General features: G+C 60.1%; 1 protein-coding gene across 1 annotated transcript; it reads right to left on the reverse strand.

Annotated features, from left to right (window-relative positions):
- Window positions 1-1183: 1183 nt before the first annotated feature.
- Window positions 1184-11273, reverse strand: LOC308515631 (tumor necrosis factor receptor superfamily member 14-like; the record flags this gene model as incomplete). Its single annotated transcript, XM_081086133.1, has 8 exons — window positions 1184-1381; window positions 1522-1568; window positions 2170-2333; window positions 9213-9303; window positions 9394-9549; window positions 9792-9917; window positions 10330-10438; window positions 11205-11273. The coding sequence occupies 8 exons, from the start codon at window positions 11271-11273 to the stop codon at window positions 1184-1186; spliced, it is 960 nt and encodes a 319-aa protein (XP_080942259.1).
- Window positions 11274-21559: the final 10286 nt, after the last annotated feature.

The following is a 21559-nucleotide window of genomic DNA, read 5'->3' on the forward strand; positions in this document are numbered from 1 at the left end:
GTGCTGCGTGGGCACCGGGGGCACCAGGCTCCTCAGACAGGAAGTCCCACCCCCCGGGCACCCCAGGCCGCCTCTCCATTTGGGGGACAGAGCCAGAGCGGTGTCTGGGATGAGAGAGCTGGGACCTGAGCCCTGACGGGACCAGGGGCTCCTGCTCACCACGTGACGTTCTGTCCCTGATGATCCTGAGCACAGTTACCAGTCTCTAGTGGTACACAGTACACAGTCTCTAGTGTAACTAGAGACGCGTGCTTATGGAATCCAATAGTATAAAGTCAGTGGTAACAGGGCAATAAAGACAGAACCTGACTATGCTGATCATCTGAGCGCTGTCTCCGTGTCCTTCATTCTTCGTCGACGCCGTCCACACCTTCGGGAACCCCTGGACCGCTGGGGCTGGACCCCGGCAAGTGACCCAGCGTGCAAAATTGCAAGCGACCCAGGACCCAGAGTCAAGCCCCCGCCCACCCGATGCACCTCGCTGCGCACCCAGCCTCCTGGTGACTGATCTTTGGTCCTTACGGCGTAGGGCCACTGGGGTTTGATACTATAGATCAGTGATGGCGAACCTATGACACGTGTGTCAGAGGTGACACGCGAACTCATTTTTTTGGTTGATTTTTCTTTGTTAAATGGCATTTAAGTATATAAAATAAGTATCAAAAATATAAGTCTTTGTTTTACTGTGGTTGCAAATATCAAAAAATTTCTATATGTGACACGGCGCCAGAGTGAAGTTAGGGTTTTTCAAAATGCTGTCACGCCGAGCTCAAAAGGTTCGCCATCACTGATATTCATGATAATAAAAAATGTAAAACATATAAAATTGCGAGTTGGAAATCGCTTCCCAGACTGTGAGTCATGTGATGTGCAGACATGACCCCGTCCCAGTCCCAGCCCAAGAGGAGGCTGAGGCCCATCCTGCAGCTGAGCTCAGGGCTGGGGCGGCGGGTGGGGGCAGGAGCGCCCTGGGCCAGGGCCTCACACGCTGGGTCAGGAGGGGGAGGTCGGCACCTCAGGCGCCTGGTGGGGAGACGCGGGGGGTCCCAAGCCCCCGGCCCCGCAGGTGGTCTCCTCCTCAGCCAGGTGCGGGCTGGCCTCCAGGAGGGGGTCCCGCGGCTCCCCTGACCCCATAGCTGGTCCTTGTGGGCCTGGCCGCTGCCCGCAGCCTCGCGGGGATGACTCAGGCGTCTGCATCCCGCAGCCATGTGTCAGGTGGCGGGTCCCTCTGAGGGAACAGGGATGGTGTCTCCTCCACAGGCTCCGTGGTGACGTCTGGCTGGACCCGGGAGGCCTGCAGGTCCCGACGCCTGTTCCTTTCTGTCCACTTTCCTGTCCGCTGCGAGGGACACTTGGTGTGAAGAACAGCGGCCGCTCCCGCCTGGTCCGGGATGCTCGGGGTCAGCCACCCCCAAGGGCAGGAGCGGGGCCTCCCTCCCCGACTTAGCACAGCGTCCACGGGGGACTCAGCCCACAGGGACATACCCACCCCCTCCCCCCGTCCCTAGCCAGCAGCCTCACCTCCAGGGTGGGGACAGGCAGCAGTACCCGAGGAAAGGTGAGTTCTCCTGCAAAACAGAGACGCCCCGTCAGGAAGGGGCCGCCGGCCGGGGACCAGGGGGCCTGCTGCTCACTGGGAACCTCCAGAGACCGACCCGCTCAGAGGCAGCAGGACCCAAGCACGGGCTCCTGGTCAGGCCTGTCCCCGGGGCCGGGAGACGGGGAAGGACCCAGGCCCTGCCACCCCCCTGCTGCCAGCCGGGCCCCACCTCAGCCCCGTGGACCGTCCACAGGGAGGGCTGAGCCCCCAGGGGAGCGGCTGCCAGGAGCCGGGTGGAGGGACCCGCCCACAGCCCTGAGCGTCTCTCTGCTCAGGGCCCCCCCTCGGGCTCTGGGCACACAGAGCGCCCTGGGCAGGGACAGGGGACGGGGGGCATGACGGGGCCTCCCGCTGCTCTCGGGCGCCCTGTGCTCCTCCGTCCGCTGAGGGCAGGTGGGACCTCGGGCCCTGGTGCTGCGTGGGCACCAGTAGGCACCAGGCTCCTCAGACAGGAAGTCCCACCCCTGGGCACCCCAGGCCCCTCTCTATTTGGGGGACAGAGCCAGAGGGGTGTCTGGGGTGAGAGAGCTGGGACCTGAGCCCTGACGGGACCAGGGGCTCCTGCTCACCACGTGACGTTCTCTTCCTGATGGCCCTGAGCACAAGTGGCACAGAAAAGACAGCGATGACGAGGATGACGCTGCTGATGATGATGGCCTGGACCCGGGAGGAGCATGTCACATCTGTTACGTTGGTCCCAGGCGTCGCTTCCCACTCAAATGGGCCACTGCAACTGGGGGAGGAGGGGGCCGTGGGCAGCGTGAGGGCGGTCACCTCGACCCTGTTAGGTCGAAGAGAGCCCAGGATTGGATACATGCAGACATGTGATGAGACAATGGACTTCCCCTGGAATTTCTCACAGATCAAGGTGCCAGACACAGATACCGGCTTCTTCTCCCTTAATCCACATACCCCCACACAGATACGGACTTCTTCTGAATACCCCCGCCCATCCCCTGCAGCAGAGAATTCCTCAGCTCATGTCCCTGCCTCTCACCGAACCGCAGTATAAAAAAAGCGCCCCCCTCCCTGTTGGTTTGAATCCACGTGCCCTGTCCTTGGGGTACATGGGTCTCCCGGGGACGCAGAATAAACCTTTTCCTTTCCTTTCTTTTCTGATTCACTGGACTCTCTATTTCTTGCGCCGCCTCCTGAGCCACCTAACCTAACATTTGGTGCCTTGAAACCCGGGTGGCGCGAGCACTCCATTTGGCCGTCCCTCCGCGGCTCGGGGTGCCCGCCTCTCCCTCCTCGTGGCTCTGGACCCGTCAGGACCTCATCTCTTCAGCTCAGCAACTTTTCCCAGTTTGGCAGCATCAGCGGTGAGTCCCGGCCCGCCCCGTGCCGGTCCCAGGTGGCCACCCGCCCGCCGGCATCTCTGTCCGTAAAACGTGGCCACGTCAGAGATTGCCTCTCCGGACCCTTCCAGGAAGGCTCCTCCGGACCCGGGGGGGTAGCAGGGACGCGTCTACCCCGCCCACGGTCCCTCCGTCCCTCCGTAGCGTGGGTTAAACCTCTGGGACGCCAGCCTTTAGCCCCGCTACAGGCCACGGGTATTGCGCATGGGGAATCCGAATTCCAAACCTGACCTGAGCACACCTCTAGGGTGCCTGCTCGCCGATCTGGCTAGACACGGGGCCTGTCCCGGCATGGCCCCAGTATGAAAACGGGACCCTGACTTTACCGTCACACCGACCTCAGTAATTTCTGCCAGCGAACTGGGAAATTTGCCCAAGTCTCTCTCTCTCAGTCTCTCTCTCAGCCTCTCTCCATCTCTCTGCGTCCCCGTCCCTCCCCCAAAGTTCCTTCCGCCATCTCTCCTCGCTCTGCCCTTCCTCCTCCCTCCGGGCTATCCCTGCACCCCCCGAGCCCGAGGTGTGTGCGGTGCATGTGGGGTGGGTTCATGTGCTGTGTGTGGGACCCGGCAAGGGCACCGCCATCGTCTCTGCGTCCCCTCACCCCCTCCACCAGGGAACCCCCGGAATTCCCCCGGGCGAAAGCCGCCCACTCTCCCGAGGAGTAAGCCCCTGTCCGTCCACACTCTCCCCTCCTCCTCCCTGCCGGACCTTCCTCCAGCCACGCCTTCTGGCGATCCACTGACCCCGCCTCCCCTCTTCTGCCCGCCCCACTGCGGCCAGAAACTCAAACTGCCTTTTACAACCCCACGCCCCTGCGTGCACTGTGCCCCGTTCTGCCGCAGCGCAGTCGGTCTGTCGGCGCACCGCCGCAGCCGCTAACGCCATAGCCGCTGCGGGAGCTGGAAACTCAAGTCCCCTGCCGCCCCCGCCCCTTCCTGCTTTCCCAGTCGGTACACACACGCGTCTGTAGGCTCTACCTTCCTTCTGTCCTTCCTCCCCTCTGCCCCACCCCTGGGAGGTTGTGTCTTTTAACCGCCATTGAGAAGCACCTGCTGTCTTTCTCCATCAACCCCACCGCATCCATCAAAGAATTGCAGTACCTCTCCCAAGCCCACCCAGGCCACCTCTCCCGCCCTCTCCCCTCCCCTTACAGTCCTGCCTTAGTAACCTGTACCCCACGCAGTGCCCTCTGTAAGGTCTAACCGTCCGCCTTCCTCTGTGCGCTCCACCGAAACTCCGCCCCCATGACTGCCAGCACTTTAGTTCACAGGTGGCCGGCCAGTTCCCTTTGTGAGAGGTTGCAGCTGTGCTCTCTTCAAACCCTCTTAACCGGAAGCTTCCTTCTCCCCTAGAGCCCAAATCCTAAGAACGTCAGCTCCAAAACAGCCTCTTCCATTCCTGCGCCCATTCTACCCCTGCCATAGTCCCGTCAGGAACTGAGGGCATAGTCTGAATCTATGCCCCCCACTCCCTAACCCGACCTTTAAGGTCTTTATTGGTCCTCAAACCCAGGTCCGAGATCGAGTGAAAAATGGCCTTGCAGGTTCTTAATGCCCTGGAGGAGCAGGCACAGTCAGAATGGGAGGCCTGCCTTCCACAGGAGGTGGACCTGCAGACACGCCTGAGTTGTTTGTGGCCCTGAGGTGGACAGCAGCCGCCATGGCCCTAAGGGGGCTGTGCGCGGTGGGGGTGCAACGAAAGGACGCCACCGGAGAATGCTTCAAATGCGGAAATGAAGGCCACTGGGCAATGCAGTGCCCCCAGCCCCGGGCTCCGACCAAGCCCTGCCCGGCGTGAGGTCAAAATGGTCACTGGAAGAGTGACTGTCCCTGGAAAAATGGCGGGCCCTCTACGCCTCAGCGTGGGGGGACCACCCTTCCAGGCCAGGACCCACCCGCTGGCCATGTTGGAACTGGCTGAAGACTGAAGAAGCCCAGCCTCGATGACTCCAATCCCCTTGCTGAGCCTCGGGTCACAATGAAGGTAGTCGGTCACCTTCCCGGTTGACACGGGGGCTGCCTTCTCTGTCCTGCCCTCCTTTTTAGAGCCCCTTTATTCTTCCAAGATCTCGGACATGGGTATTGACGGCAAATCCACCTGCCCTCTGGCCACCGGACCCCTTCCCTGCCTCCTTGATGATAGCATGCCCCATGCCCCTGTTAGGACAAGATATTCTCACCATCCTAGCGGCCACCCTGCCCTTCAGCCCCCCCCACTCCAGCCTCCCTGCTCCTCCCACTCCTGGCCCCCTCCCTTTACAGGGACACCGATCCTCCACTGCCATGCGTCCCGTTATGGGGCCCTGTTGTCCCAGACCACAGTAGCCTAGCTCAGACTCCGCCTAGCTCAGTCTCCGCTGTGAACGCCTTATCTCCTCCACCTTATCTTCTTATCTCCTCACGACTGTCCCCTCCTCTGAACTGAAAACTGCTCTGACCTCGCCCCACACCCCTCCACCCTTCCCAAAGGAAAAATGCAGCAACTTTAAAATCCAAGCGGCTAGAGACCTGGGAACAGGCTGCGCGACCTGCTCCCTCCCTCTCCCCGCCTTTTCTCCAGCCTCCAGGCCCCTGGCTTCCACTGCTCCTTCCATTTTCCCTTGGATATCAGCGCCTTCTAACATTTTCTCCTGCTTTCACTGTGATACCTACCTCGCTCAGGCTCACCGAGTGCCTCCCACCATCCCCGAAGAAGATTCGGCGACACCATCCAGGACCGGATGACCCATCATTCCTCACGGGCTCTTACCTGGCAAGGGACCCTCCAATTTTGCTCAGGTTTTTCATATTTTCAGGTGAAACGGACTTGGAATGATGAGGGAGTCATCAGTTCTACTGTCTGGATGGGAAATCCTCTAGTGTCGCTCTCTATTTATGAACCCTGGACCTACTCCTATGCCCACCCTCATCAACACAACTTTCCATCTACTCTCTGACATCAGTCCCTCCTCCTCTACATCCTGCTGGATTTCTGTCACTGGCTCGAACCCTCATCATAGCCACTCAATTCCAACCTATTGAACCATCTAACTAAACTGTCTCTAGAAATTCACAGCTCCTGGCCGGACCTCCTGCCCATGGCCCTGACCAAACTCTGGCTACACCAAGGAGCCCCACTTTCTTGAGCCCTTTTGACTCTTCTTGCTCAACCACCGTCTTCTTACTGATCCCCCTCCCCTGGGTACATATCTCCCATATTTGTCTTTAACCAGGCAATTGCTCCGAGAACACGAGAACAGGTTTCTGCCCAAGCCAGAGCCGACCGACCAGGTCCAGCCCTTCACACTGGTGACTCGGTCCTCCTTAAGAACCTACAACCACAAGCCTTGGAGCCTAGGTGGATGGGACTTCACACTGTAATCCTCACAGCCCCCACTGCGGCCAAGCTGCTTGGCAACCCCAGCTTGACGACCTGTCCTGGCACCACCTCTCCAGACTCAAGAGGACCCCGGAGCAGCATGACATCTATAAATGTGAGGTGTTGGGCCCCACTAAGGTCCGCCGTAACTGCCCTCCCCTCCTCCTTCTCCTCCCAGCCCTGAGAAACCTACACCCACCCCCACCCGCTTATGTGTGGAGGTTCAAGGTCCGTGAAACCTACTACCAGAACGGCAAACAAGTCACCCGGCAGTGGAACCCAGACAGGTGTAATCAAGATATCAACACCTATGGGGTTGCCACGGGAGAGACTGTCATACCACACCGCAGCCAGTCTCACCAAGGCCAGCCCAGGTACCTTCTTTTGGTGCAACGGCACCTTAAGCAACTGCATGAACTCCTCTGACCCCGGGCCTTGCTTCGTGGTCACAGTAGTTCCCCAACTAACCTTGTATGGAGAGTCGGAGCTCACTGGTTGCTCCCTCCATCCCACCCCTGGACCCGCCGGGCTGCCTTCCTCCCTGTCATGTTAGGGGTGAGTATCACATGTTAGGGGTAGGCCTCACCGGGGGGCCCTCGGGAACAGTCTGGTCACTGCTCAGTACTTTAATGACAAGCTCCAGTTAGCCCTGGAGTCTACTACCATCTCTTTTAGCCTCCCTACAGCAGCAAGTGACATCAGTAGCCCAAGTAGCCCTACAGAACCAGCTCGCCTCAGACCTTCTGACTGCAGAAAAAGGAGGAACCTGCATATTCCTTCAGGAAGAATGCTGTTACTACATCGAGTCCGGAGTAGTGGAGGAAAACGTAAACGTACAGACCCTGACTAAGCTGACTGAAGAACTACATGCAGGACAATTCCAGGACAACTCTCCTTCCGGCTGCTTCCAAAGCCCCTTAGCCACCTGGGTCCTACCCATGATAGGGCCCCTGATTCTCATCTGTGTCTTTTTTCTCCTAGCCCCCTGCCTCCTCAAGTTCATCCACTCCCGGATCACGGAGATGTCACGGGTGACTGTGAATCAGCTCCTGCTCCATCCCTACACTCGGCTCCCCTCCGACCTGCCTCTGCCTAACCCTGGCCTTTAAATGCCCCCCTTGTCGCCCTTAGCCAGCTGGAAGCAGTCAGAACGAGTCAGCGTCCCTTATCACCAAAAGGCCAGGATGTTAGGTAGGAGAGAGCCCAGGATCGGATACATGCAGACATGTGATGAGATAATGGACTTCCCCTGGAATTTCTCACAGATCAAGGTGCCAGACACAGATACCAGCTTCTTCTCCCTTAATCCACATACCCCCACACAGATACTGACTTCTTTCTGAATACCCCCGCCCATCCCCTGCAGCAGAGAATTCCTCAGCTCATGTCCCCGCCCCTCACCCAACCACAGTATAAAAAAAACCGCCCCCCTCTCTGTTGGTGTGAATCCACATGCCCTATCTTTTGGGGTACGTGGGTCTCCCGGGGACGCAGAAATAAACCTTTTCCTTTCCTTTCTTTTCTGATTCACTGGACTCTCTATTTCTTGCGCTGCCTCCTGAGCCACCTAACCTAACAGACCCCCCAGACCCCGAGCGTTGCTGGAAGCTGATACCAGCAGGTCATCCTCAGCTGGGCTGAATCATTGGGAGGGGGCTGAGGGCATGTCCCAAACCTGAACAGGATGCAGAAAGGATTGCTGGCTGCCAGGCAGCTGAGGGCATTTCAATCTACATGTTACTGCCTCCTGCTGGCCAAACACCTGAACAGCCGTAGGCAGTTCCCCCAATCTGACATTGGACTCGGTATACTAGCCCTGGCCTTTGATGTATATCTACGACACCTTAGGGCAAAGTGTGTTAATAAATAGCAAGGGGTCCTGAGACAAGGAGAACTTGGTTCCTTTAGCTAAGTCTTCTCTGGCCCCCAAAATGCCTCCCAAAATCATGTTTCCTCTCTGGACTCTTTAGTCATTTACACACAGCGCCTTCTCCAGATTCCTGAACCCTTCGAGCTGCTGGATTAAGACCACCAGCATTAGATCGTCCCCTGGGCAGCCTGGCGCACAGAGGGGGAGGCTGCTGCCTGGGGTGGGCTCAGGAGGGGGTCTCTCAGGGACACTCAGGTCTGACTCTCCCTGTCCCACAGCCACGGGGAGACTGAGGAAGGGGAGGAAGGGGCAGGACAACCGGGGACACTGGACACCAGAGAGGGACAGCGAAGGAGACGCCAGGGGTGAGGGCAGAGCTGGTGTCAGGAATGGACTGTGAAAGCCAGTGCCCCAGACAGACGGACAGACCGGGGGCGGGGGTGGGGGGGAACGGGGGACGATGTATAGGAGGGGCGGGTGGAGACAGAAGGACAGGCATTGGGGGAGGATAGGAGGGGTGGGGAGGGTGGAGTCATAGGCCCCTGGGCCTCCGTGTGGCAGTCACACCAGAGACTAAGCAGCCAGATCACAGCTGGCACCGGTGTGTGTGTGTCTGTGTGTGTGTCTCTGTGTGTGTCTGTGTGTGTGTCTGTGTATGTGTGTCTGTGTGTGTGTGTGTGTCTGTGTGTGTGTGTGTGTCTGTCTGTGTGTAAAGTGGGCACTGAGGTTCCCGTTTCCGGGGGAGTGGACTCCTCACTCTGTAGCCTCCTGTGTGCACCCCTGACTCCGAATGGCAGGACCCCTCAGCCCTGACACCTGGGGACACCCCGGAACACAGGGTGGGTCTCTGGCCGCAGCGCCCTGAGCCCCGCATCGGGGATGTGCTGACCGGGCCCTGGGCTGAGGGGACAGCGGTGTGGGAGACACAGGGTCAGCGGGGCGGCCGGGGGGTCACCGTCTCCCCGCTGGGGGACCCTTATCTCCCAGGGGGGCCCTGGCAGCGCCTCCTGGGACCCGGGTCACCTACCTGGTCCAGGGCGTGCAGGCTGCCTGGGTGCCCCCCGCAGAGAAGGTGCCCGGCTGGCAGTCTTCACACAGCGTGTCCTGCCACTCGGTGCCTGAGAAACGACAGTGTCGGGCAGAGGGCTCCCCGGGGCCCCCTCAGGCCGGGGTCCGGGGCCTGTGTCCTCAGGGGGAGCCGCGCTCACCTGTCTCCCGCAGCCTCTGGCCCGGGCGGCAGACACTGTGGGGCCTGCACTGGACACAGGCGTCCCCGTCCTGTCGCTCACAGACGTGGCCGCGCCCGCAGCCGCACACGGTGTTGGTCCGGGTGGTGCAGTTCCGTCTGGTCACCTGGCCCAGGCCTGGGACCCAGAGGAGGAGCTCAGAGCAGCAGCGAGGCCTGCCAGGGCTGGGGGAGCGCCCGTCCCGGGAGGACACCACGCTGAGGGCTGGGCAGCGCCCGCAGGCCTGGGGAGGGCACGGGGACAGGGTGCGCCCCCTCTGCTCCCCCTGGACCCTCTGCCGGCCGCAGCCCAGGCTCAGCCGGAACACAGGCCGGAGCTGCCAGACGCAGAGGCCGGTCCCAAGGGGCTCCTGGTCTCACCTGGGTCACAGACGCGGCACGGCAGACACTCGGGCAGGCCGTTGAGGTGGGCAGTGTAGGTGCCCCGGGTGCAGGGCGCACACGCTGTGCCTGTGAACTCCCCGCAGGCCTCCTGCACCCGGTAGCCTGCAGCCAAGCGGGCACACACTCAGGGCGGGACGTCCCAGGAGCCCCGGCAGGTGTGACACCCCCACCAGGGGTCAGTGCACCTGGGCTGTTCCCCAGGCCAGTGAGCCCACTTGGCAGGAAGTGAGAACTTTCTGGAAGTTGGGGACCTCCTGGGACACAGAGGCCTGGCTCTGAGACCCCCTACCCTGGCCTGAAATGGGCTGCCCACCCCCAGCCCCGCCCTGAGCCGTGAGCTGAAGGTCGGGGAGAGTGGGGCGAGCTGGGGGTGCCCTCTGTGCCCACGGGCTTCAGGCCTCCCATGAAGGGGTGCTGGGAGGAGAGGGGCTCCAGGCCAGGGGAGGGGGGATGCCTGCCCCCAGCACTGCCCCGCCCCCGGCACCCCCCAGGGGCCCTGCAGAGCTGCACCCACCTGGCCTGCACTTGGGGCAGCACATGGCCCCCGTAGGGAATTCCTCCTCTTTACAGGAGGGCATCGCCAGTGCGCAGGGCGGGGCTCTCAGAAGGAGAAGGCACAGGACCTAAGGGACACGGGGCGGGGGTGGGGTGGGCGGTGTGCATTGGAGCAGAGCAGCTGCCTGGGCCTCAGTCTCACCCTCTGGGAAATGGGCCATGCCCTGCAGGGGGCCCAGGACAGGATTATCTACTGAGGATCCTAAGACACTGGGTTTGGGACCACCCTGTGTGTGACCTCTGACCCCCTGGGCTCAGGAGAGTGGGGTCCCGCCCCTGGGAAGGCCAGGGCTGCTCTGACCCAACAAACTCGGCCTCTCTGCTCCCTGTGCTGCACCCCGAGCCCTGGAAGATGCCAGGTCAGGTCAGGGCAGCAACAGGTGTGGGGTGTGTGTCGGGGGGGGGGGGCTCTGTCCTGACAGGGTCACAGACAGGGGGCTGCTGAGAGGAAGGGGGAGTCTGAAGGGGAGATGGAGGGGGAGGCGGGGGAGGGAGGTGGGGGAGCGGGTGGGGGAGAGGGAGGGGGAGGGGAGGCCTGTCAGTCAGAGCTGCTCCTGAGTCGTAACCACAATCTTAGGAGCTGACGGCTCTGAGCTGATGGAAACGCACAGGAAGCCTCCCTCCCAGCACAGACACCCAGTTCCTCCCCCAGACGGGCTGAGCGGTGGGGGAGGATTCCGCCCTGAATGGGGGGCTGGGGGGACAGGGGTCCACAGAGGAGAGTCCTCGGAGGGGGTGGCCTCCTGCCTGGGCCAGTCCCAGCGGCCAGGGCTGTGGGCAGGGCCGGCTCCCCCACCGGCGCTGGGCTGCTGGGGGACACAGTCCCCGACTCACCAGCCTCAGGGCGTCAGCCGCGGGGGCCGGGCTGCACGGGGGTGGCCCCCAGCCAGGCAGAGGCTCCATGACCGCCCCAGGGGCCCTCATTCCCTGACCGCGGCCTCGGGACTCTGGCCGGCAGGACAGACGGACAGCAGCACACACAGATGCAGAGGAGCAGAGAGGAAGGAGACAGGCTAGGAGGCAGGCGGACTGCTCCCAAAGGGAAAGTGAAACTCCAACCCCCACACATGCCTGGAGGCGGGAAGGGCTCTGGCTGGGCTCTCATAATTGGGGGAGAGGAGCCAGGTGGGAGGGGCCAGAGAACTGCTCTGCCTGAGCTGGGCCCCAAAGCGCATCCACTCCCTGTCGCCCTGCCCCCCAGAGAGCTGACCTGCAGCCTCTCCCCATGCGGGCAGAGCCCTCTGAGCCTCCGTGACCTGTGTCCCCTCTGCCTGGGGGAGCTGTTTGCACCCACACCCCCCTAGACTGTGCCTGGGCGCTCCTCACCCCCTCCCTCCAGGCCCCCTGGCCCCCTCAGCACCCACCATTCACCCCTCCATCCCCTTCCTCCCTTTCCCAGATGCTGGCAGACCTTGCACGCCAGGCTTTGCGTCTCAATGTCTTTAAATGAGCGCTTGTGCCCAGGGAGGTGCCAGGAGAGGGACGCTGAGCTCCCCAGGGCTGGGGGTGAGGCCTGGGAATGAGGATATAGTTATTGACTGTGATGGTCATGGGGCCTCGGAGGATTCTGGCTGGAATGGTCACAAGCTGCTTCTCCTTCTTCCTTCCTCTCTGAAATCTGTCTACACTAATAAAAGGGTAATATGGTAATTAGACCGGAGACCTTCCAGACAAAGCCATGGTGGCAAGCTGAGGCAGAGGCAGTTAGGGGCAAGCAGGCTGGCAGGGCGGACAGGTGGGGGCAAGCAGCCTGGCTGGGGGGGGGGGGTTGTTGGGGGCAATCAGGATGTCGGGGGGGGGCAGTTGGGGGCAATCAGGGTGGCTGGGGGGGCAGTTGGGGGCGAGCAGCCTGGCTGGGGGGGTTGTTGGGGGCAATCAGGCTGTCAGGGGGGGCAGTTTGGGGCAATCAGGCCTGTAAGGGGGAGCAGTTGGGGGTGAGTAGGCTGGCGGGGGGGCAGTTGGGGGCAATCAGGCCAGCAGGGGGTGCAGTTGGGGGTGATCAGGCCTCCAGGCAGAGTGGTTAGGGGCGATCAGGCAGGCAGTCAGGTGAGCAGTTAGCCAGCAGTCCTGGATTGTGAGAGGGATGTCCGATTGACAGTTTAGGCCTGATGGGATGGGCCTACCCCGGCAATTGGACATCCCCCGAGGGGTCCCAGATTAGAGAGGGTGCAGGCCAGGCTGAGGGACACCCCTCCACACCCTGTGCATGATTTTGTGCACCGGGCCACTAGTCCTATCTAATAATAGAGAAACATGGTAATTAACCGTAACTTCGCTACCCTTCCCATTGGCTAATCAGCGAGATATGCAAATTAACTGCCAACCAAGATGGCAGCCAGCAGCCAGGCAGCTGAAGCGAACAGGAGGCTTGCTTGCTCCAGTGATGGAGGAAGCCAAGGTTCCCCGCCTGCCGCTGCCGACCTCTGAGCTGCAGTCTAAGCAACTATGTTGCAAATATAGAAGCTAAACCATTCCCAGAAACCTGCTTTCAGTCAGCCGGGATCTCAGACCTGGAGTCGCAACAAAGTTTCAAATACAGAAGGTAAACAAAGCCCAGAAACCTGCTTTCAGCAGCCGAGGTCTCAGAGCTGCAGCCGAGCCTCAGAGCTAAAGCCGGCTCTCAGCTCCAGTGACAGCCATAGAAGGTAAATAAATCCCAAAATAAAAAAGGAAAAGAAAAAAAGGAGAGGTTGGGAGCTTCAGTCACCTGCCAGCCTGAAAACGGCCCTCAGCCCCTCACCCAGACTGGCCAGACACCCCAGTGGGGACCCCCACCCTGAAGGGGGTGTGACCAGCTGCAAACACCCATCATCCCCTCACCCAGGCTGGCCAGGCACCCAAGCGGGACCCCCACCCTGATCCGGGACACCCTTCAGGGCAAACCAGCCAGCCTCCACCCGTGCACCAGGCCTCTATCCTATATAGTAAAAGGGTAATGTGCCTCCCAGCACCGGGATCAGCAGAGCCGCAAGGCCTCCCGGAACCAGGATCAGCGGAGCCGCAAGGCCTCCCAGCACTGGGATCAGCGGAGCCGTGAGGCCTCCTGGCCCCTGGAGCAGCGTGACAGGGGGCAGCGCCCAAACCCCCTGATCGCCCTGCGGCTCTGTATGTGACAGGGAGTGGGGCCACAACCTCCCTATCCACCCTCCTCTGTTCGTGACAGGGGAATGCGCCCCAAACCCCTGATCGGCCCTGCTCTGTGCCTGATAGGGTGGAGCTTCCCAACCCCCTGATCGGCCCTGCTCTGTGTGTGACAGGGTGCGGCGCCCCAATCCCCCCATGGGTCCTGCTCTGTGTGTGACAGGGTGGAGCCGCAACCTCACCATCAGCCCTGCCCTGAGTGTGACAGGGGGCAGTGCCCCAACCCCCTAATCGGCCCTACCCTGAGCATGACTGAGGGTTGCATGGTAACCTCCTGATCCGCCCTGCTCTGTGCATGACAGGGGGGAGCTCCCCAACCCCTTGGTCGGCCCTGCTCTGTATATGACAGGGGTGGCGCCACAACCCCCTGATCGGCCCTGCTCTGTATGTGACAGGGGTGGCGCCACAACCCCCTGATCGGCCCTGCTCTGGGCGTGACAGGGGGTGGCACCACAACCTCCCCATTGACCCTGCCTTGAGTGTGACAGGGGTGGCGCCCCAACCCCCCAATCGGCCCTACCCTGAGTGTGACTGAGGGTGGCATCGCAACCTCCTGATCCGCCCTGCTCTGTGCATGACAGGGGGCGGCACCCCAACTCCCCAATTGGCCTTGCTCTGAGACCGACCAGGGGCTGCGGGGCAGGCACCTAGGGATTGGGCCTGCCCTCTGCCACCCAGGAGTGGGCCTAAGCCAGCAGGTCGTTATCTCCCGAGGGGTCCCAGACTGTGAGAGGGCACAAGTGGGTCTGAGGGAAACCCCCACCCCCACCAGTGCACAAATTTTTGTGCACTGGGCCTCTAGTCCTATCTAATAAAAGAGAAACATGGTAATTAGTGTACAACCGCTACCCTTCCCATTGGCTAATCAGGGCAATATGCAAATTAACTGCCAGCCAAGATGGCGGCTGGCAGTCAGGCAGCTTGAAACTAACATGAGGCTTGCTTGCTTCAGTGACGGAGGACTCCAACGTTCCCCACCTGCCACTGCAGGCCTCTGAGCTGCAACTCTAAGCAACTATGTAACAAATATAGAAGCTAAACAAAACCCCAGAAACCTGCGTTAGTCCGCTGGGCTTCAGCCAGCAGGATCGCAACATTGTAAGCAAAGGCCAGAAACCTACTTTCCGCAGCGGAGGCCTAAGAGCTGGAGCCAAGCCTCAAAGCTAAAGCTGGCCCAGAATAAAAAAAAAGAAAAAGAAAAAAAGGAGCGGTTGGGAGCTTCAGTCACCCCCAGCCTGAAAACAGCCCTCAGCCCCTCACCCAGGCTGGCCAGGCACACCAGTGGGGACCCCCACCCTGAAGGATGTGTGACCAGCTGCAAACAGCCATCATCCCCTCACCCAGGCTGGCCAGGCACCCCAGTGGGGACCCCCACCCTGATCCAGGACACCCTTCAGGGCAAGCCAGCCGGCACCCACCCGTGTCCCAGGCCTCTACCCTATATAGTAAAAGGATAATATGCCTCCCAGCACCAGGATCAGTGGAGCCGCGAGGCCTCCCGGCACTGGGATCAGCGTGACAGGGGTCAGCGCCCAAACCCCCTGATCACCCTGCGGCTCTGTGTGTGACAGGGGGCGGGGCCACAACCTCCCTATCCACCCTGCTCTGTTCATGACAGGGTGCGGCGCCCCAACCCCCTGATCAGCCTTGCTCTGTGTTTGATACGGGGGAGCTCCTCAACCCCCTGATCACCCTGCGGCTCTGTGTGTGACAGGGTGTGGCGCCCCAACCCCCCCCCCCCCCATGGGCCCTGCTCTGTGTGTGACGGGGTAGAGCCATAACCTCCCCATCGGCCCTGCCCTGAGTGTGAGAGTGGCGGTGCCCCAACCCCCTGATCGGCCCTGCTCTGTGGGTGATAGAGGGTGGCGCCCCAATCCCCTGATGGGCCCTGCTCTGTGCGTGACAGGGTACAGAGCCCCAACCCTCCTGATGGGCCCTACTCTGTGAGTGACAGGGGGCAGTGCCCCCACCTCCTGATTGGCCCTGCTCTGTGCGTGACAGGGGGTGGCGCCACAACCTCCCCATCGACCCTGCCTTGAGTGTGACAGGGGACGGTGCCCCAACCCCCCAATCGGCCCTACCCTGAGCATGACTGAGGGTGGCATCGCAACCTCCCGATCGCCCTGCTCTGTGCATGACAGGGGGCGGCGCCCCAACTCCCCAATCGGCCCTGCTCTGAGCCCGACCAGGGGCTGCACTAGGGATTGGGCCTGTCCTCTGCCACCCGGGAGCAGGCCTAAGCCAGCGGGTCGTTATCTCCCGAGGGGTCCCAGACTGCGAGAGGACCCTCCTCCCCCCCCCCCCGAGTGCACAAATTTTTGTGCACCAGGCCTCTAGTATATATATATAAAACCCTAAGCGACCGGCTAATCAGCTGACTGGCCAACTGGCTGGTAACTATTTTGCACACTGACCATCACGCACACTGGCCACCAGGGGGCAGACTCTCAATGCAGGAACTGCCTCCTGGTGGTCAGTACGCTCCCACAGGGGGAGCTCTGCTCAGCCACAAGCCAGGCTGATGGCTGCCAGTACAGCGGTGGTGGTGGGAGCCTCTCCTGTCTCCTCAGCAGCGCTAAGGATGTCTGACTGCAGCTTAGGTCTGCTCCCCGCTGGCAAGTGGACATCCCCCGAGGGCTGCTGGGCTGCCAGAGGGATGTCTCACTGCCAGCTTAGGCCCAATCCCCCGGGGAGCGGGCCTAAGCCAGCAAGTAGACATTCCCTGAGGGGTCCCAGACTGCAAGAGGGCACAAGCTGGGCTAAGGGACACCCCCACCCCCCCGTGCACAAATTGTTGTGCACCAGGCCTCTAGTATATATATAAAAGCCTAAGTGGCCGGCCAACCAGCCGACCGGCCGACTGGCTGGTAACTATGGTGCACACTGACCATCACGCACACTGACCATCCCACACACTGACCATCACGCACACTGACCGTCCCACAGACTGACCATCACGGGGCAGATGCTCAATGCAGGAGCTGCCGAGAGACAACAACTTTGCGGAGTGCCCTCTCACATTCTGGGAGCCCTCGGGGGATGTCGGACTGCCGGTTTGGACCCATTCCCGCAGGCCAGGCCGAGGGACCCACCAGTGCACAAATCCGTGCACCAGGCCTCTAGTGAAATTATATTTAAAAAATATAGTTCGGGAGCCTGGCCCCTCTTCATACTTTTTGCTTTTTGGAAACTGAGCGCATCCCTTTTTGCCTCTCACTTCACACATGTCTGTGCTGGGCTGTCGGCTTGGCCTGGGCTTCAGGCACATCCAGGTTGCCCAGCGCCTGCCGCTGGAGGCAGCGCAGACGGACGGACGGACAGACAGACGGATGGACGTGCTTCGCAAAGCCGCTCTTATCGGGGTTGGTGTCTGGGAACTGTGGGCCCGCCCCAGGCGTTTCCTGTGGTTTCGGGGAGGCCTCCTGTGTGCGGAGGGCAGCAACCGCCAGGAACCAGCCGCCCTGGATCTCACGGTGGAGAAAGGCCAGCCAAACCCACACTCAGCGACCCCCCAAGTTAAGTGGCCTGCGCTCCTCCGAAGTCACAGGCAGGAAACCAGAAGAAAGGGGGGGGCGCCACTCCATGTTGAAGGCACTCAGGGACTTGGGGTCTGCCTCCCCGCCTCATTCTCTCTAAGAAGCAATGGGGTGGGGCTCGGGGGCTTGAGGGGCTCGGGGTGGGTGGCTTGGGTGAGGGTTAAAAGAAAGAAAACAGCCCTAACCGGTTTGGCTCAGTGGATGGAGCATCGGCCTGTGGACTGAAGGGTCCTGGGTTGGATTCCAGCCAAGGGCACATGCCCGGGTTGCAGGGTCGATCCCCAGTGGGGAGTGTGCAGGAGGCAGCTGATCAATGTTTCTCTCTCATCGATGTTTCTAACTCTCTATTCCTCTCCCTTTCTCTCTGTAAAAAATCAATAAAATATATTTAAAGAAAGAAAGAAGAAAAGGAAAGAAAAGAAAAGACCCGGAGGAAGAAAGCTCTGGGAAGGAGTGTCGGCGTCGAGACGGACACACGTGGCCCAGCGGGACCCGGAGGTGGGGAACCAGGCGGGCCTGACAGGGCGGGGGGGGGGGGGGGGGGGACGGGGCCGCCTTCCAGGAAAACAGGTCAGAGGGAAGGTCCCGGGAGTCAGCCACCGAGCGTCACCAGGAAGTCCCGCCTGGGAAATCCGGGCTGGGAGACACCCACCTGGGTGCCGCAGGCCCCGGAGGCTTGACGGGAAGAGAGGCTGCTGGAGGGAAACACCCAGTGTCGTCGATGGAGCCACACAGCCCGGACGTGGCCTGGGTCACGGGAGCCAGGCACCCACCAGGTGTCAGGACCTGGCAGCACGGAGACCAGACCGGGGGTCGCACAGAGGCCGCCTGGGAGCTGCGGGCACACGCGGAGTCCAGGCGCCGGAGGGCAGGGCTGGGGCGCAGGCAGGGGGTCAGGAGCCGCCTTCCAGCACCGAGGGCGCTGCAGGCCCCGCCTCGGGAATCTGTCCCTAAAACCAGGTCACGGAGCCGGCGGGGCTGGGCGGCTGAACGTCGGCCGATGATCCAGAAGGTCACGGTTCCCTTCCCGCTCAGGGCACATGCCCAGCGGGGGGTGTGCCGGAGGCAGCGGTCCAGGAGCCTCTCTCATCAGTGATGTTTCTCTCTCTTCTTTCCTCTCTGAGTCCAATACAAAAATATTTCTAGCCCTGGCCAGTTGGCTCAGTGGATAGTGCATCAGCCTGCGGACTGAAGGGTCCCGGGTTCGATTCCAGTCAAGGGGACACGCCTGGGTTGTGGGCTTAATCTCCAGTAGGGGGCATGCAGGAGGCAGCCGGTCCGTGATTCTCTCTCATCACTGATGTTTCTATCTGTCTCTCCCTCTCCCTCTCTGAAATCAATAAAAATATATTTTAAAAAATAAAATAAAATAAATATTAAAATAAAACCAGGAAGAATAAGAAACAAGCCCTGTGTGTAAAGCATAAAACCTCAAGCACCAGGCGAGGCGCAGGCCAGGAGTGTGGGGCTGGGAGACAGCTGAGTCCTGACCAGCCAGAGGCGCGTCCTCACGGCCACCTGGGCGTCCGGCAGAGACGCTGCAGGCCACACCTGTCGGCAGCTCCGCTGTCCCCAAGGAAAGGCTTGTCCGGATCTGCTCTCAGCGCTCAGAAACCAGCTCCGAGGAGCAAAGTGCACGACCTGGAACGGCTGTAACGCTCCGAAGAGGGACTGCACGGGGGGAGGGGGGGTAGGAGGGGGGATCGCGAATCTGCCGAGAAGCAGGAAGACAGTAAGCTTCCCATCGTCTGAGGGAACACATTCTTTTTTAAAAAATATATATTTTATTGATTTTTTACCGAGAGGAAGGGAGAGGGATAGACAGTTAGAAACATCGATCAGCTGCCTCCTGCACGCCCCCTACTGGGAATGTGCCCGCAGCCAAGGTACATGCCCTTGACCGGAATCGAACCTGGGACCCTTGAGTCCGCAGGCCGACGCTCTATCCACTGAGCCACACCGGTCAGGGCAGAGAACACATTCTTTATGTACAAAGAAGCGGTGATCAGAGTCACTGGCCACTTGTTCGCCTGAAACAATGCCTGTCATTGGAAAACATCTAAAAAGAAAAAACGATAAAATTTCAACTGAGAATTCTATGCACAATGAAACGATTTGTCGAAAACGAAGGCAAAATAAAGGCTGAGGCAGCCGATCAGTGATTCTCATCATTGATGTTTCTCTCTCTCTCCCTCTCCCTTCTTCTCTGAGATCAGTAAGAAAATAAATGAGAATATACTCGATCGAGAAGAAGGTAGGAAGAGAGGAAACATGAATAAAGACCAGCTCATAGTTAGCAAACGATAGACCCAACCCCAACCGCATGGAAAACGGCATCAAATGGGTTCGATACGCCAGCGAAAGGCAGACATTGTCCTCTGGCTACAGAACCAGGACCCGACTGTGGGCTGACTGCAAGCAGCCCACTTTGCGGGTAAAGATTCAAGTAACAAGCTGGTGCATGGGCACCACCGGGTCCAGAGACATGGGAACCGCACAGGTAAAGAACCCCCCACATCTGCAGAGGCTTCTGGGAAGAGCCCCCGCTCACCCCATACTTCACAGTAAAACCGCAGGAACCAGGCACGAGGCCCCGTGCGCCGCTCTGCTCGGCATCGCGCTGGAGGTCTCCACCAATGCAATACGGCAGGAAAGAGAAATAGAAGGCGTGTAGATGGGAAGGAAGGAGGAATATTTCTTCCTGCAGACAATGTGATCGTGTACGTGAAAGCCCTCAGAAACGTACTGGAAAGCTATGTGAGCTACTACGTTTACTTAGCAAGGTCGCAGGACGCAGGCCGATATTAAACACAAAACAAAACCCCCACCAAGACTGGAATCTGAACATCTGATTAACAACGATGCCATGCTTGGAGACAAACGTAACTGAATGTGTGCCCGCCACTCGGAACATCGCTGAGAGGCGAGAAAGAGGACCCGGTAAATGGAAAGATACACGGCGTTCATACACTGGAAGAATGAATAGTCATCAAATGTCAGAGACCCCCAAGCCCCTCTATGGAAGCAACGTAACCCCCACCCAGACAGCAGCAGGCTGGTTGGTAGACGCTGACCAGGTGGTGTGTAACGTATGCGGAATAGAAAGGACTCGCAATGGCCAACAGCGTTGTGAAAAAGAAGAGGGACCACAGTCACTGTCAGGCCACAGCAACCACGGACCCCACCGGCCCTGCCTCACACAGGGGACCCCGCTCCGTGGCTGCATCCCTGACGAGGTGGACGTAGGTCCGCCAGGGACTTACCCTCCTGACAACACTCACCCCGAGCCTGGCCACCAGCCCCCGGGACCGACAATCCCTCTCCAACCCCAGGTGCCTGGCCCCCTGGGCGTGTTCCCTCGGGGACAGGCCATCGCCCTGAATCTGGACGCAGGTGCCCCCCCGAGGCAGGGCATCAGCTAGGGCTTGGACTCTTCAGGGGGGCGGCTACGAGATAAACAAAGCGCTCTCTCTTTCCGACGTGGTCACCCCGCGGAGGACGTGGGCAGCGTGGCTGGCTGACATATCTGGGACGCGCACGCACGCACGTACATCGCAGCCAGGAGGGCACGGAGGCCAAGAGACTGGAAAAGGGACAGCAGAGCTCAGCCCACAACGTGTAGAGCAGTGGTCCTCAACCTTGGCTGCACATTAGAATCATCTGGGAATCTTTCTAAAATCCTGATTTCTGGGCCTCATCCTCCGGAAATTCTGTTTCTTTGTTATGGGGTGAGGCTACAACATTATTAGTAACAAAGAAACAGAATTTCCGGAGGATGAGGCCCAGAAATCAGGATTTTAGAAAGATTCCCAGGTGATTCTAATGCGCAGCCAAGGTTGAGAACCACTGGTGCAGAACGAATGAAGGGGAGCTAAGAAGTTAAACATTGTGGAGTCAGCGGCATAGCTCCCGGGCTTGGCCACTGATGCACGGACAAGGCTGCTGTCCAGGGGCTGGGAGGTAGGCCTGGACCTGCCCTGACTTCACACCCGACCCCTTGCCCCGGGAGGACTGCAAGCGGCCAGGATGGTGCCTGAGCCATCGTCCGCTGCGGGGCCACAGGTCAGGAGTCACCTGTGGGTCAGCAGGTGAAGGATGCTGGGAAAATCCGCGGCTGCAGCTGTCATCTGATTAACCTTTTCCCCCGGATTCCAAACCCTTTACCTACACTTCTCTCCTCTGTACATATAAGGTCGGCCTCAGCCTGGCCGGCGTGGCTCAGGGGTTGAGCGTCGACCTAGGAACCAGAGGTCACGGTTCCATTCCAGGTCAGGACACATGCCCGGGTTGTGGGTTCGAGCCCCAGAAGGGAGTGTGCAGGAGGCAGCTGATCGGTGATTCACTCTCATCATGGATGTTTCTGTCCCTCTCCCTTTCTCTCTGAAAGCAATAAAAATGCATTAAAATTTAAACAGGCGGCTTGAGAGGAGATGTAAGAAGGAATTAGGGTACATGACCCACCGTCTCTCAGATCACTGGCCACCGGAACGAAGCGCCCATCAGACTCAGTCC

This window comes from Myotis nattereri (assembly GCF_964212035.1).
Source record: "Myotis nattereri genome assembly, chromosome: 3".
Classification (NCBI taxonomy): Eukaryota; Metazoa; Chordata; class Mammalia; order Chiroptera; family Vespertilionidae; genus Myotis; species Myotis nattereri.